This window comes from Anomaloglossus baeobatrachus, chromosome 12 (assembly GCF_048569485.1).
Source record: "Anomaloglossus baeobatrachus isolate aAnoBae1 chromosome 12, aAnoBae1.hap1, whole genome shotgun sequence".
NCBI lineage: Eukaryota > Metazoa > Chordata > Amphibia > Anura > Aromobatidae > Anomaloglossus > Anomaloglossus baeobatrachus.
The window spans coordinates 93,783,937-93,800,218 of NC_134364.1; the positions used below are offsets into that span (position 1 = coordinate 93,783,937).

Genomic DNA, 16,282 nt, shown 5'->3' on the forward strand with positions numbered 1-16,282 from the left:
AAAACACTGAAGAAACTGTAATGATAGTGTGTTGACAGCACTGCAATCAAAAAGATTAACATGTGAAGAAAAGAGAATAGTGTCAAACACTTCTTTCAGGGCAGTTGGAGGCTTTGTATTATTTTTGACAAATTGATTAGCCATTAATCTTATTTTTTTGAAAAATTTGTCAGATCTTGCAAATTCAAATATTAAAAGATTTGCTAATCTTGAAGGTCAAAAAAATAAAAATTTGAGACAAAAGTGCATATTTATTACAAAATTCTTGAATTCAGTGATGGAATGTAAGCATTGTAAAGTGAGAACGTCCAGAAATCATTTTCCTCACACTTTGTTTGACTTCTTTGTTTCTAATGCTATAAATAATGGGGTTAAACATAGGGGTAACCACAGTATAAAGAATGGCCACAGATCTGTCTCGATCTACAGAGTAGCTTCCCCGAGGGCGTAAATACATGAAAATAATGGCACCGTAGTATAGAGACACTACTGAAAGATGGGAGACACAAGTAGAGAAGGCTTTCTGTCTTCCCGTGCTCGATTGGATCCTTAAGACAGTTAAAATTATGTGAACATAGGACAGAAGTGTCAACACAAAAGAACAAAGACCTACAATCCCACCAGAGATATAAACTGCTATTTCATTGATCAATGTTTCCGTACAAGACAGCCGAAAAAGAGGAGGCATCTCACAAAAGTAGTGATTTACATTCTTAGACCTACAAAAGGGCAGCTGGAAAGTGCTGTAAGCATAGTAAATTGAATTCAGGAAATTTAAAGACCAGGTTCCAACAGAGAGTAGAGAGCAACGTTGTAAGTTCATGATAGTGTTGTAGTGTAAGGGGTGACAAATGGCCACATATCTATCATAGGCCATGATGGCCAAAATAATACACTCAGTGCCTCCCAAAGCTAGATGGAAATACATCTGAGTGGCACATCCCCAGAAAGAGATAGTCTTGTCTTCAGTCAATGTACTCATGAGAAGTTTCGGCACGATGGTGGATGAGAAGCAGAGGTCAATGAGTGAAAGGTTACTGAGGAAAAAATACATGGGGGTCTGCAGTTTGGGCTCGGTCCTTACCACTGCAATGATTAAAAGGTTCCCCGTTACAGTGACTATATACATTATTAAAAATATTATAAAATATAGAGGTTGAAGCCATGGGTTAGTGGAAAGACCAATCAAGGTGAATCTAGATGATGTTTCGTTCAAGACTTCCATAATACGTGATGCTGGGAACCTAAAAGACACAGAGTCAATGTCAAAACTTACAGCTATGGATTTACAACATTTTGTAAATGGTATAAACTCCTAAAACTGATCTGAGAACATCTAGTAACACATCTATATTACAAATCTTGGGATTGATCCAATAAAAGTCAGAGCCTTCAAAACCTCTCCATCTAAGGCAGGGGTCTCAAACACGTGGCCCGCGTGCCGCATGCGGCCCCTCAGGCTGCTTCGTGCAGCCCCCAGGCCCGTGCCCCTGTTCACTATCGCATCAGGTGCAGGGGCCGCAGCCACTGTCTGCACTATGTCAGATGAATGTGTTGCCGGCGCTGAGCTCTCGCGCTGGCAATACAATCATCTCACATAAATCACTGACAGTGGCTGCGGCCCCTGCACCTGCTGCGATAGTGAACAGGGGCACGGGCCTGGGGGCCGCACGAAGCAGAGATGAGACAGCGGAGGGAGCGTGGGACAGGTGAGAAGAATGGTTTGTGTGTGTGTGTGTGTGTGTGTTGGACGTTAACCCCTTAGCGACCTATGACGTACTGGGTACGTTATGGCTCCCTGGTACTTAAGGACCCGTGATGTCCCCAGTACGTCATGGCGAAATCGCAGCCCCGGTGGCTCGCTGCAAATACCTTAGATTCGGGGAGGATGGGACCTCAGGAGAGGTGGTGTCTCCTCCCCGGACCTACGGAAGCTGTGATTGGCTGAGCGGCGTTCGTCAGCCAATCACAGCCACTAATGTTTCAGCCATTGAAAGTAGCTGAAACATTGAAATCTAGACAAGATCAGTGCAGCTGTAGCCCTGATCATTGGCTGGAGCTGGGTGACCTGTGTTTCACCCGCCCCCACCTCTGATTGGAGAGACCGGCCTTGTGACCGATCTCTCCAATCACTGTGGATCTGGGGCCGGAGACCCACCCCTCAGCTTTACTCTGGCGTCTGTGGAAGGTAAAGGGAGCTGCTGACCCATTACTACAGGATGGGGACAAAGTGCGCACATTACTATGAGATGGGGATAAGGCTGGGGACATTACTATAGGATTGGGACATTACAAGGATGGGCACGATACTATTGGATGGGGACATTACTATAGAATTGGGACATTACAAGGATGGGCACAATACTATTGGATGGGGACATTACTATAGGATAGGGACTAGGATGGGCACATGACTATAGAATGGGGACAAGGCTGGGGACATTACTATAGGATGGGCACATTACTATAGGATGGGGCAGTACTATAGGATGGGGACATTGCTACAATGAGACAAGGATGGGGAACATTACTATAAGATGGGGGACAAGGATGGACACATTACTATAGATTGTGGACATTACTATAGGATGGGGACAAGGATGAACACATTAGTACAGGATGGGCACATTACTATAGATTGTGGACATTACTATAGGATGGGGACAAGGATGAACACATTACTACAAAATGGAGACAAGGATGGGGAACATTACTTTAGGATGGGGACAAGGATGAGCACATTACTGTGGGATGGGGACTAGGATGGGGTACAATACTACAAGGGGACAAGGATGGGCACATTACTGTGGGATGGGGCACAATACTGCAAGGGGACAAGGATGGGCACGTTACAACAATATGGGGAACATTACTAAAAGATGTTGGTCAAAATTTCTATATAGTGCTAATTGTAAGACTAAAAAAAAAAAATATTTATATTTAAACAAAGAATGTGCATGTTTGCTATAATGAACAAGTGAAAATGTTCAAAATCAGTGATCCCAAGGTGTGTAAAAAAATAAATAACATATATATATATTATATATGGTACCAATAAAAATGTCGCTTTGTCCTGCAAAGAATGCGGCCCCCCAAATTATTTTTTTTCCTCTGTGCGGCCCATACACCCAGCCGAGTTTGAGACCCCTGATCTAAGGCCATAAGACTGAGTTTTTTTTCTCCAGAAGCGAACAGTATCAAAATGGTCTTCACTCAGCTGCCTTCTGTTTCACTCCAATTAAGATTATCATATTTGGATTATTTAGACGTTTTTATGGAGACACGACAGTGGTCCAAAAGCATTCAGGCTAAGATTAAAGATAAATTTGAAGGAGTTGTGGTTTTCCTTGTACACGTGTGTTAATCCTTAAGCGGGCTTTACACGCTGCGACATCGCTAATGCGGAGTCGTTGGGGTCACGGAATTTGTGACGCACATCCGGCCACATTAGCGATGCCGTTGCGTGTGACACTGATAAGCGATTTTGCATCTTTGCAAAAAGGTGCAAAATCGCTAATCGGCGACATGGGGGTCCATTCTTAAAAATCGTTACTTATATATATCTAATATATAAAGCTGAGTGTATGTGTGTGTGTATGTAAGTGTGTATGTATGTCCGCTAAAGGAACTCGCATCGTTGCATTTACAATCATGAAATTTTGCACAGACACTCCATGTGACCCAGGGAACGTCATAGACTATGTTTGGGCGGGAAAATGTAACCCCGTGCTTTCCAGTTACTCTACAAAAATCCTGCCTCCATAAGGCTATGTGCGCACGTTGCGTAAATACATGCAGTTACGCTGCGCTTTGTAGCGCAGCATAACTGCATGCGTCCTGCGTCCCCTGCACAGTCTATGGAGATTGTGCAGGGGCCGTGCGCACGTGGCGTCTTAGAGCGCAGCGCTTCGGCTGCTGCCCGAAGCGCTGCATTCAAGAAGTGACATGTCACTTCTTCCGTGCGCTTTGCCGGCAGCCCCTGCTCTGTCTATGGGAGGAGCTGCAGGCAGAGCGCATGGAATCGGCTTTTTTTTTTTTCCTCTACGCACATTTTCTGCAGCAATTTGAAGTGCACGTGTGCTCTTCAGATCGCTGCAGAAATTTCTGCAGGGCTAGTACGCAACGTGCGCACATAGCCTTAATATGAATGGAGCTGGGAGCTGCAGCCTATAAATAGCAACTGTCAGTGGTTGCTATAGGAACAAAATAAACTGTTAGTATGCAAAGCTTATGTGTGAGGTAAAAAGATGTCGGTGGTTCGACGGATAGAGAGAGACAGACAGAGACAGCTCGGGAAAGAGACAGTGCGGGAAAGAGACAGAGCGGGAAAAAGACAGCGCGGGAAAGAGACAGTGCGGGAAAGAGACAGAGCAGGAAAGAGACAGAGCGGGAAAAAGACAGCGCGGGAAAGAGACAGCGGAAAAAGAGACAGCGGAAAAAGAGACAGCGCGGGAAAGAAACAGCGTGGGAAAGAGACAGTGCGGGAAAGAGACAGTGCGGGAAAGAGACAGAGCAGGAAAGAGACAGAGCGGGAAAAAGACAGCGCGGGAAAGAGACAGCGGAAAAAGAGACAGCGGAAAAAGAGACAGCGCGGGAAAGAAACAGCGTGGGAAAGAGACAGTGCGGGAAAGAGACAGAGCGGGAAAGAGACAGAGCAGGAAAAAGACAGCGCGGGAAAGAGACAGCCCGGGCAAAGAGACAGCCCGGGTAAAGAGACAGAGAGAGAGAGAGAGAGACAGACAGATACAGAGATTGAGACAGATAGACTGATGCAAATACAGACAGAGAGATAGAAACAGACAGACAAGGAAAGAGACAGACAGCGAGACAGACAGACAGCGACACACAGGCAGAGACTGGGAGAGAGACAGTTACTATCCCGGGCAACGCCCGGGTACTACAGCTAATATATATATATATATATATATATATATATACTACAGTTCAAAAGTTTGGAGTCACTTAGATATTTTTTTATTTTTGAAAGAAAAGCACATTTTTTTTCAATTAAGCTAACACTAAATTTAACAGAAATACTCTCTATACATTGTTAATGTGGTAAATTACTATTCTAGCTACATACGTCTGGTTTTTAATGCAATATCTACATAGGTGTATAGAGGCCCATTTCCAACAACCACCACTCCAGTGTTCGAATGGTAAATTGTGTTTGCTAACTGTGTTAGAAGGCTAATGGATGTTTAGAAACCCTTTGAAACCCTTGTGCAAGTATGTTAGCACAGCTGAAAATAGTTTTGCTGATTAGAGAAGCTATAAAACTGACCTTCCTTTAAGGCAGTATATTCTTGTTCTTAGAAATGAAGGATATTCCATGTGACAAATTGCTAAGAAACTGAAGATTTCTTATAATGGTGTGTACTACTCCCTTCAGAGGAGAGCACAAACAGGCTGTAACCAGAGTAGAAAGAGAAGTGGGAGGTCCCGCTGCACAACTGAGCAACAAGACAAGTACATTACAGTTTCTAGTATGAGAAATTGACGCCTCACAGGTCCTCAACTGGCAGCTTCATTAAATAGTACCTGCAAAACGCCAGTGTCAACGTCTACAGTGAAGAGGCGACTCCGGGATGCTGGCCTTCTGAGCAGAGTGGCAAAAAAAATGCCATATCCGAGACTGGCAAATAAAACAAAAAGATTATTATAGGCAAAAGAACACAGACATTGGACAGAGGAAGATTGGAAAAAAAGTGTTATGGACAGATGAATCGAAGTTTGAGCTGTTTGGATCACACAGAAGAACATTTGTGAGATGAAGAACAACTGAAAAGATGCTGGAAGAGTGCCTGACGCCATCTGTCAAGCATGGTGGAGGTAATGTGATGGTCTGAAGTTGCTTCGGTATTGGTAAAGTGGGAGATTTGTACAAGGTAAAAGGGATTTTGAATAAGGAAGGCTATCCCTCCATTTTGCAACACCATACCATACCCTGTGGACAGCGCGTGATAGGAGACAATTTCATCCTACAACAGGACAATGACCCAAAGCACACCTCCAAATTATGCATGAACTATTTAGGGAAGAAGCCGGCAGCTGGTATTGTATCTGTAATGGAGTGGCCAGCCCAGTCACCAGATCTCAACCCTATTGAGCTGTTGTGGCAGCAGTTTGACCGTATGGTGCGCAAAAAGTGCCCATCAAGCGAATCCAACTTGTGGGAGGGGGGAAGCATGGGGCGAAATATCTCCAGATTACCTCCGCAAATTAACAATTACAATGCCAAAGGTCTACAAAGCTGGAATTGCTGCAAAGGAGCATTCTGTGCAGAAAGCAAAGTCTGAAGGAGAAAATTATTATTTCAAGTAAAAATCATTATTTCTAACCTCGTCAATGTCTGGACTATATTTTCCATTCATTATGCAACTCATTTGATAAATAAAAGTATGATTTTTCATAGAAAAGACAAAATTAGCTGGGTGACCCCAAACTTTTGAACTGTATACAATTATTATTATTATTTTTTTTTTTTTTTAAGCGTCGGCCCATTTAGTCTTCTCCATAGGAAAAAAAAGTTAGTTACAAAACAGAAATAAATTTCGATAAATGTAAAATATTTCCATTAATCACTCTTCATCTTTTGAATCTAAACAATCAAGAGCTGCTTATTATTTAAACTTAAAATTAATTTTATTTTTAATTATACTATTAGTATTGGATGTTATTTATATTTTATTATATATTTATATTTTATTTTTATTCTATTTATATTTTAATATTATTTATAAATTAGTATATATTATTTACATTTTATTTTATTTATATTTTATTTGCCCCTAGAATTGTATTATTAGTTTACATTATTTATCCCAAAATATTTCAAATAGAAAATTTTAAGTAAAATGACAAAACATAATGTGAAACCACTGGGTATAATAAAGTGACGCAACCCCTGAACTTACTGTATTTTTTATATATATGTGTTGCACATTTCAACTGCTCAAATAAAATTTCAAGACTGTGCCATTTATGGATTCTTTTCAATTGTGTGAAGAACTACATGGTGAAAGTCCGGATTCACTGGGCCAAATGGGCGCCCAGTTCATCTGAGATATATCTGTCGTTGACGATGAAGATGAATGATGCTGGCAGCTCCTGTAGATTGGAAAAAAAATTTCAACTCTGCAATATACACCTTAAATAAAGCCATAACTTCATACTAATTAGTCCCAGAAGAAGAAGGTCTAAAAACAGACAAGGCTCTAGATAATCATTTCCTAAGAGCTCTTTATTTGCATATTATCAGAAAATTAAATTACATTATTACTTTTCCTTATAAGATAATTAGAATAGATAAAGTGAGTTCTATGTAAGTTTTTTTTAAAAAAAATTACATTTATTGATTGTGGAGACAATAGTCAATCTCTTTAACTAGTTCAGTACTGGGGCATTTCCCCCCATTTCGAATGTTACCGTACGCGGGTTGTTAAACTTTTTCTCATTTGGATATTCAAATCATTTTTGCCTTTATTTCTTTTGTGATACATGGGCATTAGTTTATATTCTTTACTTTTACTCATATTGGGTGAAAATGTTATGAAAAGTAAAAGAAGTGTCTATTTTTCACATTTCTTAATTTATATATATTGTTTGCAACCTATAAAGTTGCAGTCTCCTTTCCTTATGAAATATTTTTATATATTGGAGTTTTTTTATTCAGCGTGTTTTTTGGTTTGTTATATTGATTTATGGCTATTTATGGCTAGGTTTTTTTTATCTGTATATTTTTCAATTATTTTACACACTGTGCCCTCTTAAGGACGTAATAGACTTTTGGGGGCATTTTAACATATTAATAACTTATTTTTATTGCTTATCCCCTTTAACTGGGGCTGATATATCAGCCTTAGTAAAAGAGGAATTTCAGCCTCCTGGCTGTATAGCAGAACTGACTAGATCTACTAAGACCCAGAAGCTACTGTTCTCTTATGACAACCAGTAATCAAATGACCACTGGGTCTGGAGAAGAAAGAATTGTAAGTGCATTCTAATCAGTGTACACAAGTGCTGGTTTAATAAAGGATTAAGAAGGTAAACATGGTAAAAAAACATGTTTGTCTTCTCTGATGGACATTTTGCTGTCTCTCCAGTTGGTTCCTCACCATCCTAACAGCTAAGTGATCTCCTCTTGCTGCATTGATGTTGTAGATTGTCATTGCAAAGTAAATGTGGCGCCCCTGACGTGGTCAGGCACCACTGAGTACTACACCCATGCTGGGGTGAGTACAGACAGGTAATCCCAAAGGCTGACTAGGGTGTGTATGCACAGACACGTAGTATCCAGGAAACACACACACACAGCTTAGAGGGGACCCAGGAGGGGGCGTAGCCCTCGCGTCTCAGCTAGTGGTGGGTAGTGGGACTGGAAGCTAGAGAGTATGCAGTGGCAGTCAGAGGAGTAGGAGTGGAGCAGCCAAGTCTGAAGTGCAGACGCAAGTGAGCGGACACTAGTCAGACCCTGCACCTGTAGTGGCTGCTGGCGGGGGGGAGGTCAATCACAGAAGTTGGACAGAAAGACGCTGGGGAAATCAGCTAAGTCTGGAGGACACTGAGGGAACCAGCTGGTCGTATACGGAGACTTCTGGAGGGCTAGGCACGCAGGCGAAACAGGTTCCCGAAGTAGGCTCAAGTTTAACTACCTACTAAACCTGCTGGTAGGGTGGACAACAAGTCCCACACCAACTGACTCGCCCACCCCAGGGCTATGGGACACCCGATGCCGGGCCTGACTAGTCCGGGGGACGTCAGTGGTGGCTGGGCCCGACTCCGTACCCTGGTGGGGTCAATTAATATGGCTTCAGTGGGGGTGATTAAAGTTTATATTAGTCGTGACGCCACCTGTGGTTTGCGGCTATTAAGCCGCCACTGCTGTATGGGGCCTCCGGGGCTGATGGAATGGCAGCTTGGATGGTCCTTCTCCCCACAGGTGGAGCAGTGCCCCGGAGACACTGTTGGTGCTTGTGAGTGTCGATGTAGTTGCGGTGTAATGCAGAGCCGACAGGTTAATGAAAGCACTGGACACAAACAACAGTCTCTTTACCTTCTCCTCTTTTACTGTGCAAACGGTTAGTCCTGGGAGACCGTTACAGGTGGTAGAGGGCTCCGGCCGGCCTGGAAGTAGCTGGGGTCATCTCTTTGGCCAGTCGAGTATGAGGCCTACTCCCTGTTCTTCCTTTGCTCACATAGGACCCTGCACTCTGAGTTAGCAATGGCCCTCTTGCTGCTGGGACCGGTGGTACGTCCCTCTCCCTGTGTGGTAGGCTGCGCAGGCCCTCTCTGGTGCTTCTCTACTGGAGTCCACACTGGGCCCTGGTGGTGCAGCTGTACCTTCAGGTTGCTTATGGGCCAGGTGCTTGCAGCTCTCCTGCCCTTCGGATTCGGCTACCAGGGAAGGATTTTACACCCCGGCAACCACAGACTCCGATGTCTGATTCTCTCCTGTGCCTCTCTGCCAATCCTGCTTCACTGGGCCAAGCTATTCCAGCTCCAGGCCCCAGTTCCACAGGACAGCATACTCTGCGTCTTAACTCTCTGGACTCTCTTCACAGACTGAACACTAACTCCTCCCTCAGGTCAGACTTGAGGAATGCTCCCTGGAACTCCAGGTTCAGAGCTCCCTCTGCTGGCCTGAGGGAGAAACTACGTTGGATGTTGGTACCTACTGGCCAATGATTTCCCCAATTACCTCCAGGCTCAGTATTAACCCTTTTGAGGGGGCAACACTGTTGTGATGACCAGGTCCTGGGGCGCCACACAACCAACACAGAGCCCGAGCATCAGCAGCAACGAGGGGTCCCATAAGGAGGATTGAGCCTCGAGCCATCTTAACCTTGGTCCACGCTGCCAGCAAACGAGTCAGAAAGGGGAGGAAGGTAGCCGTGACTTCCCTGGATGAATCCCAGGGTACTCTAAGTCAGGGATTATCAGAAACAAAAGAAGTGCTAGGAAGGCGAGTCAGCAGTCACCCCTACGTCAGCCTGAAGGATACCTGGTTCCACCTGGTTCATCATAGCATCGCCCGGGTTGCCTCACTCTACCACCAGAAAGTGAATAAAAACCCTGAAAGACATTGCTGCCTGTGTGTGAGTTCTTCTGCGACCTGTGGTACTACACACTTACTCCTGAGCCCCTGGGGCTAGCCTCACTCTTGGGAGGCCATAACACCAGACTGCATTTACCATCAGCCCCTGACGCTCTCTAAATTGCAGTGGCGGTCACCCACTGACCACAAAACTGAGAGTGGCATCATGATGCCTATTGAAGTTAACCTGACATACCTGTTGCCAGAAGAGTTGCAGCTCGTGAAGACCCTGAGGCGACCTGCAGGTGAGGGGCTTCACACATCTGGCGTCACGAACAGGATAAGGACTAGACCTGTTCAGACAGGTGACCGTGTGCCCTGGCGGTCCGATTTAAAAATTTGAAGCGCCGCCATATTGCCATCGAAGAAAGCGCACCAATAAACAACAGCAGCCCGTGCAACAAGAAGTAACCACCCACGAAGAGGTGTGGCGATCCTGAAACTCCAGGAGCGCTCTGGCGGAGTGCACAGAGAAGATGAAGGCGGATCTGCTCCTGGACTGTTGGAATGTTCGAGTCCTCTGGGAGGAGAGAGAGAGAAAACGAAACTTAGGCTGAAGCGTGACCAGAACCTGGTGAGCAGCGAAGGAGAGAGGATGGCATCTGCATGCAGCGAGCCAGAACCAGGCACTGCTGCCTGGTGGAACTGGGAGCTCTCCCAGTTCTGTGACCGAGTGCAAGCACGGATCATCCAGCAAGTGATGGAGTGGCGCATGGAGCTACGGGAGACGGCTGCGGCTGTTCGGGCCTACGAGAGGTGGACCGGACGACAAGTGCCGTGCCGAGAAGTGACCACCCAGACCCCCTTGCTGATGCCTTTGGGGGAGTCCCATGATGCCCCTGCCTGCTCGTGTGTGCTGACCCCACCAGTGTTGCTACCGGAGGCGGTCCCTGCTGCGGTTCCCACTGTGACCCCTGCTGTGACGTCCGGTGCAGCCACGCCGCGTCCGGCCAGACCAGACCAGGCCGCAACGCCACGCCCGGCCAGACCAGACCAGGCCGCAACGTCCTCTGCCCCTACCCGCAGACCAGAAGCGGTCACAGCGCCCCAGTCGCTGACTGGGGATGCCGCCCATAGGTTCCTGCCAGAAGCGACCAAAGAGGCAGCTCGACTGGTGAGGGACTTAAAAACTCGATTTACGGCGCACCTGGTGGACATGTACCTGGTCCCCAGGCAGTCATCTGGACCCAGAGCGGTCCCAGCACTCTTCATGCCAGAAAGTGGCCCACCACCCTGGCCCTCTGATGAAAGCCCATCCCCAGAGCTGCTGCCAGAACAACTGGAGGAGTGCACAGCACCACTAAGGGGGAGGAGGGGAGGCATGGAGGCTGAAGTAACGATCACCAAACGGATGCAGGAGGACGCAGCACCCTTTGCGTGTAAGGGAGGCCCTGAGGTCACGCTGTTACCCCCCCCCCCGACGATGGGAAGCGGTTACGACACCCCCTGCTGAAGAGGAAGAACTAAACGCCTTTATGCCTAGTCTGTGTGTGACCTGAGAGCCCGCAGATGACCAGGTAATGGTGATGCGGAGACCAGCCCGTGGAGGACGGCGTCGCAGGAGGGCAATGAACCCCTCTGTGCAGCCCACCCCAGAAAAAGAAAGAATGGAGGCCAGGGATTTACAAGAGAAGAAGTCCCTGCGGCAGACCGGGTTCCAGACCCGAGGTCCTCTCCACTGTGGGGTGGTAGAAGAGTTCAATCTACACAACGGCTATGGCTTCATCGTGGAGGCTTGGGTCAAAGAGGGCATATTTGTGTTCAGAAGGGATGTCTGGTCCCACCTGGCCAGAGGACACCCTGGTTGAGACCTGCGTATGGGAGACATTGTTGAATTCACCAGGCACAAGGATGAAAGGGGCTGGTTTGCCCTGGACGTGGTGCCACGCCCAAAGAGCTCAAGCTACAGCCCAGCAGCTTTCACTAGGTCCCCACAGTCATCGCCACCAGGGAACACTCAAGGTGCTCATGAAGAAACAGCCCTAGTTACAGTTCCAGCCCCTCCCCTTCTGCCTATACACCCCCCGTGCCTCACGGGCTCCTCAGTTTTGGTGCAAAAGCAAGAAGGAGGAAAAGTTATAAATTGGTTTAAAGTAAATTCAATCCGAAGAAATTTCGGAGAACTGAAACCATTGAACATGAACAACATGTGTACACAAAGAACAACAGCCCGAAGGGAACAGGGGCGGGTGCTGGGTCTCCCAATTGGAGCTAGAAGAAAAGGAATTTACGGTAAGTAAACAAAATTCCCTTCTTCTTTGTCGCTCCATTGGGAGACCCAGACAATTGGGACGTCCAAAAGCAGTCCCTGGGTGGGTAAAGTAAAACCTCGAAATAGAGCCGTAAAACGGCCCCTTCCTACAGGTGGGCAACCGCCGCCTGAAGGACCTGCCTACCTAGGCTGGCATCTGCCGAAGCATAGGTATGCACCTGATAGTGTTTCGTGAAAGTGTGCAGGCTCGACCAGGTAGCTGCCTGACACACCTGCTGCGTCGTAGCCTGGTGCCGCAAGGCCCAGGATGCACCCACGGCTCTGGTAGAATGGGCCCTTAGCCCTGAGGGAACCGGAAGCCCAGAAGATCGGTAGGCTTCGAGAATAGGTTCCTTGATCCACCGAGCCAGGGTTGATTTGGAAGCCTGTGACCCTTTACGCTGGCCAGCGACAAGGACAAAGAGTGCATCCGAGCGGCGCAGGGGCGCCGTACGAGAAATGTAGAGTCTGAGTGCTCTCACCAGATCTAACAAGTGCAAATCCCATTCACATTGGTGAACTGGATGAGGACAAAAAGAGGGTAAGGAGATATCCTGATTGAGATGAAAGGGGGATACCACCTTAGGGAGAAATTCCGGAACCGGACGCAGAACCACCTTGTCCTGGTGAAACACCAGGAAAGGGGCTTTGCATGACAGCGCTGCTAGCTCAGACACTCTCCGAAGCGATGTGACTGCTACTAGGAAGGCCACTTTCTGCGAAAGGCGTGAGAGAGGAATATCCCTCATTGGCTCGAAAGGTGGTTTCTGAAGAGCCATCAGCACCCTGATCAGATCCCAGGGTTCTAACGGCCGCTTGTAAGGAGGGACTATGTGACAAACCCCCTGCAGGAACGTGCGGACCTGTGGAAGTCTGGCTAGGCGCTTCTGAAAGAACACAGAGAGCGCTGAGACTTGTCCCTTAAGGGAGCCGAGCGACAAACCTTTTTCCAATCCGGATTGAAGGAAGGAAAGAAAAGTGGGCAAGGCAAATGGCCAGGGAGAAAAACCCTGATCAGAGCACCAAGATAAGAATATCCTCCACGTCCTGTGGTAGATCTTGGCGGACGTTGGTTTCCTAGCCTGTCTCATAGTGGCAATGACCTCTTGAGAAAACCCTGAAGACGCTAGGATCCAGGACTCAATGGCCACACAGTCAGGTTGAGGGCCGCAGAATTCAGATGGAAAAACGGTCCTTGAGACAGCAAGTCTGGTCGGTCTGGTAGTGCCCACGGTTGGCCCACCGTGAGATGCCACAGATCCGGGTACCACGACCTCCTCGGCCAGTCTGGAGCGACGAGGATGGCGCGGCGGCAGTCGGACCTGATCTTGCGTAACACTCTGGGCAACAGTGCCAGAGGAGGAAACACATAAGGGAGTTGAAACTGCGACCAATCCTGAACTAAAGCGTCTGCCGCCAGAGCTCTGTGATCTTGAGACCGTGCCATGAATGTCGGGACCTTGTGGTTGTGCCGGGACGCCATTAGGTCGACGTCCGGCATCCCCCAGCGGCAACAGATCTCCTGAAACACGTCCGGGTGAAGGGACCATTCCCCTGCGTCCATGCCCTGGCGACTGAGAAAGTCTGCTTCCCAGTTTTCTACGCCCGGGATGTGAACTGCGGATATGGTGGAGGCTGTGGCTTCCACCCATAGCAGAATCCGCCGGACTTCCTGGAAGGCTTGCCGACTGCGTGTTCCGCCTTGGTGGTTGATGTAAGCCACCGCTGTGGAGTTGTCCGACTGAATTCGGATCTGCTTGCCTTCCAGCCACGGCTGGAACGCCTTTAGGGCAAGATACACTGCCCTTATCTCCAGAACATTGATCTGAAGGGAGGACTCTGGCTGAGTCCAAGTACCCTGAGCCCTGTGGTGGAGAAAGACCGCTCCCCACCCTGACAGGCTCGCGTCCGTCGTGACCACAGCCCAGGATGGGGGCAGGAAGGATTTCCCCTTCGACAGAGAAGTGGGAAGAAGCCACCACTGAAGGGAAGCCTTGGCTGCCCGAGACAGGGAGACGTTCCTGTCGAGGGACGTCGAATTCCTGTCCCATTTGCGGAGAATGTCCCATTGAAGTGGACGCAGATGAAACTGCGCAAAAGGAACTGCTTCCATTGCTGCTACCATCTTCCCTAGGAAGTGCATGAGGCGCCGCAAGGGGTGTGACTGGCCTTGAAGGAGAGATTGCACCCCTGTCTGCAGTGAACGCTGTTTGTCCAGCGGAAGTTTCACTATCGCTGAGAGAGTATGAAACTCCATGCCAAGATATGTCAGTGATTGGGCCGGTGTCAGATGTGACTTTTGAAAATTGATGATCCATCCGAAACTCTGGAGAGTCTCTAGAGCAATGCTCAGGCTGTGTTGGCATGCCACTTGAGAGGGTGCCTTGACAAGCAGATCGTCTAAGTAAGGGATCACCGAGTGTCCCTGAGAGTGCAGAACTGCTACTACTGTTGCCATGACCTTGGTGAAGACCCGTGGGGCTGTCGCCAAGCCGAAAGGCAGTGCCACGAACTGAAGGTGTTCGTCCCCTATGGCGAAACGCAGGAAGCGCTGATGCTCTGGAGCAATCGGTACGTGGAGATAAGCATCTTTGATGTCGATTGATGCTAGAAAATCTCCTTGGGACATTGAGGCGATGACGGAGCGGAGCGATTCCATCCGGTACCGCCTGGTTTTTACATGTTTGTTGAGCAGTTTTAGGTCCAGAACAGGACGGAAGGATCCGTCCTTTTTCGGCACCACGAACAAGTTGGAGTAAAAACCGTGACCCTGTTGCTGAAAAGGAACAGGGATCACCACTCCTTCTGCCTTCAGAGTGCACACCGCCTGAAGAAGAGCATCGGCTCGCTCGGGGGGCGGCGATGTTCTGAAGAACCGAGTCGGAGGACGAGAGTTGAACTCTATCCTGTAACCGTGAGACAGAATGTCTCTCACCCAACGGTCTTTTACCTGTGGCAGCCAGGCGTCGCAAAAGTGGGAAAGCCTGCCACCGACCGAGGATGCGGTTTGGGGAGGCCGAAAGTCATGAGGAGGCCGCTTTGGGAGCGGTTCCCCCGGCGGTCTTTTTAGGACGTGACTTAGACCGCCATGAATCGGAGTTCCTCTGATCCTTCTGAGGCCTTTTGGACGAGGAGAATTGAGACCTGGCTGCGGGCCGAAAGGACCGAAACCTCGATTGTACCTTCCGTTGTGGAGGTCTGTTTGGTTTGGACTGGGGTAAGGATGAGTCCTTTCCCTTGGATTGTTTAATGATTTCATCCAATCGCTCACCAAACAGACGGTCGCCAGAAAATGGCAAACCGGTTAAGAACTTTTTGGAAGCAGAGTCTGCCTTCCATTCACGTAGCCACATGGCTCTGCGGACTGCCACCGAATTGGCGGATGCTACCGCCGTACGGCTCGCAGAGTCTAGGACAGCATTAATGGCGTAGGACGCAAACGCCGACGCCTGAGAGGTTAAGGACACCGCTTGCGGAGCAGCCGTACGTGTGACTGCATTAATCTGCGCATGACAAGCTGAGATAGCCTGGAGTGCCCATACTGCTGCGAATGCTGGAGCAAAAGACGCGCCGATAGCTTCATAGATGGATTTCAACCAGAGCTCCATCTGTCTGTCAGTGGCATCTTTGAGTGAAGCCCCATCTTCCACTGCCACTATGGATCTAGCCGCCAGTCTGGAGACTGGAGGATCCACCTTGGGACACTGAGCCCAGCCCTTGACAACGTCAGGGGGGAAGGGATAACGTGTATCCTTAAGGCGCTTGGAAAAACGCTTATCTGGACAAGCTCGGTGTTTCTGGACTGCCTCTCTGAAGTCAGAGTGATCCAGAAACGTACTCAATGTACGCTTGGGAAACCTGAAACGGAATTTCTCATGCTGAGAAGCTGACTCCTCATAGTGTGATGAGGTCGAGGGAATTTCCCAGCGAGCCCG

At 48.1% G+C, this 16,282-nt stretch overlaps 1 protein-coding gene across 1 annotated transcript; it reads right to left on the reverse strand.

Annotated features, from left to right (window-relative positions):
• Window positions 1-271: 271 nt before the first annotated feature.
• On the reverse strand, window positions 272-1,225 carry LOC142257852 (olfactory receptor 1L4-like). The gene has a single exon (XM_075330103.1). The coding sequence runs from the start codon at window positions 1,223-1,225 to the stop codon at window positions 272-274; it is 954 nt and encodes a 317-aa protein (XP_075186218.1).
• Between the last annotated feature and the right edge of the window lie 15,057 nt (window positions 1,226-16,282).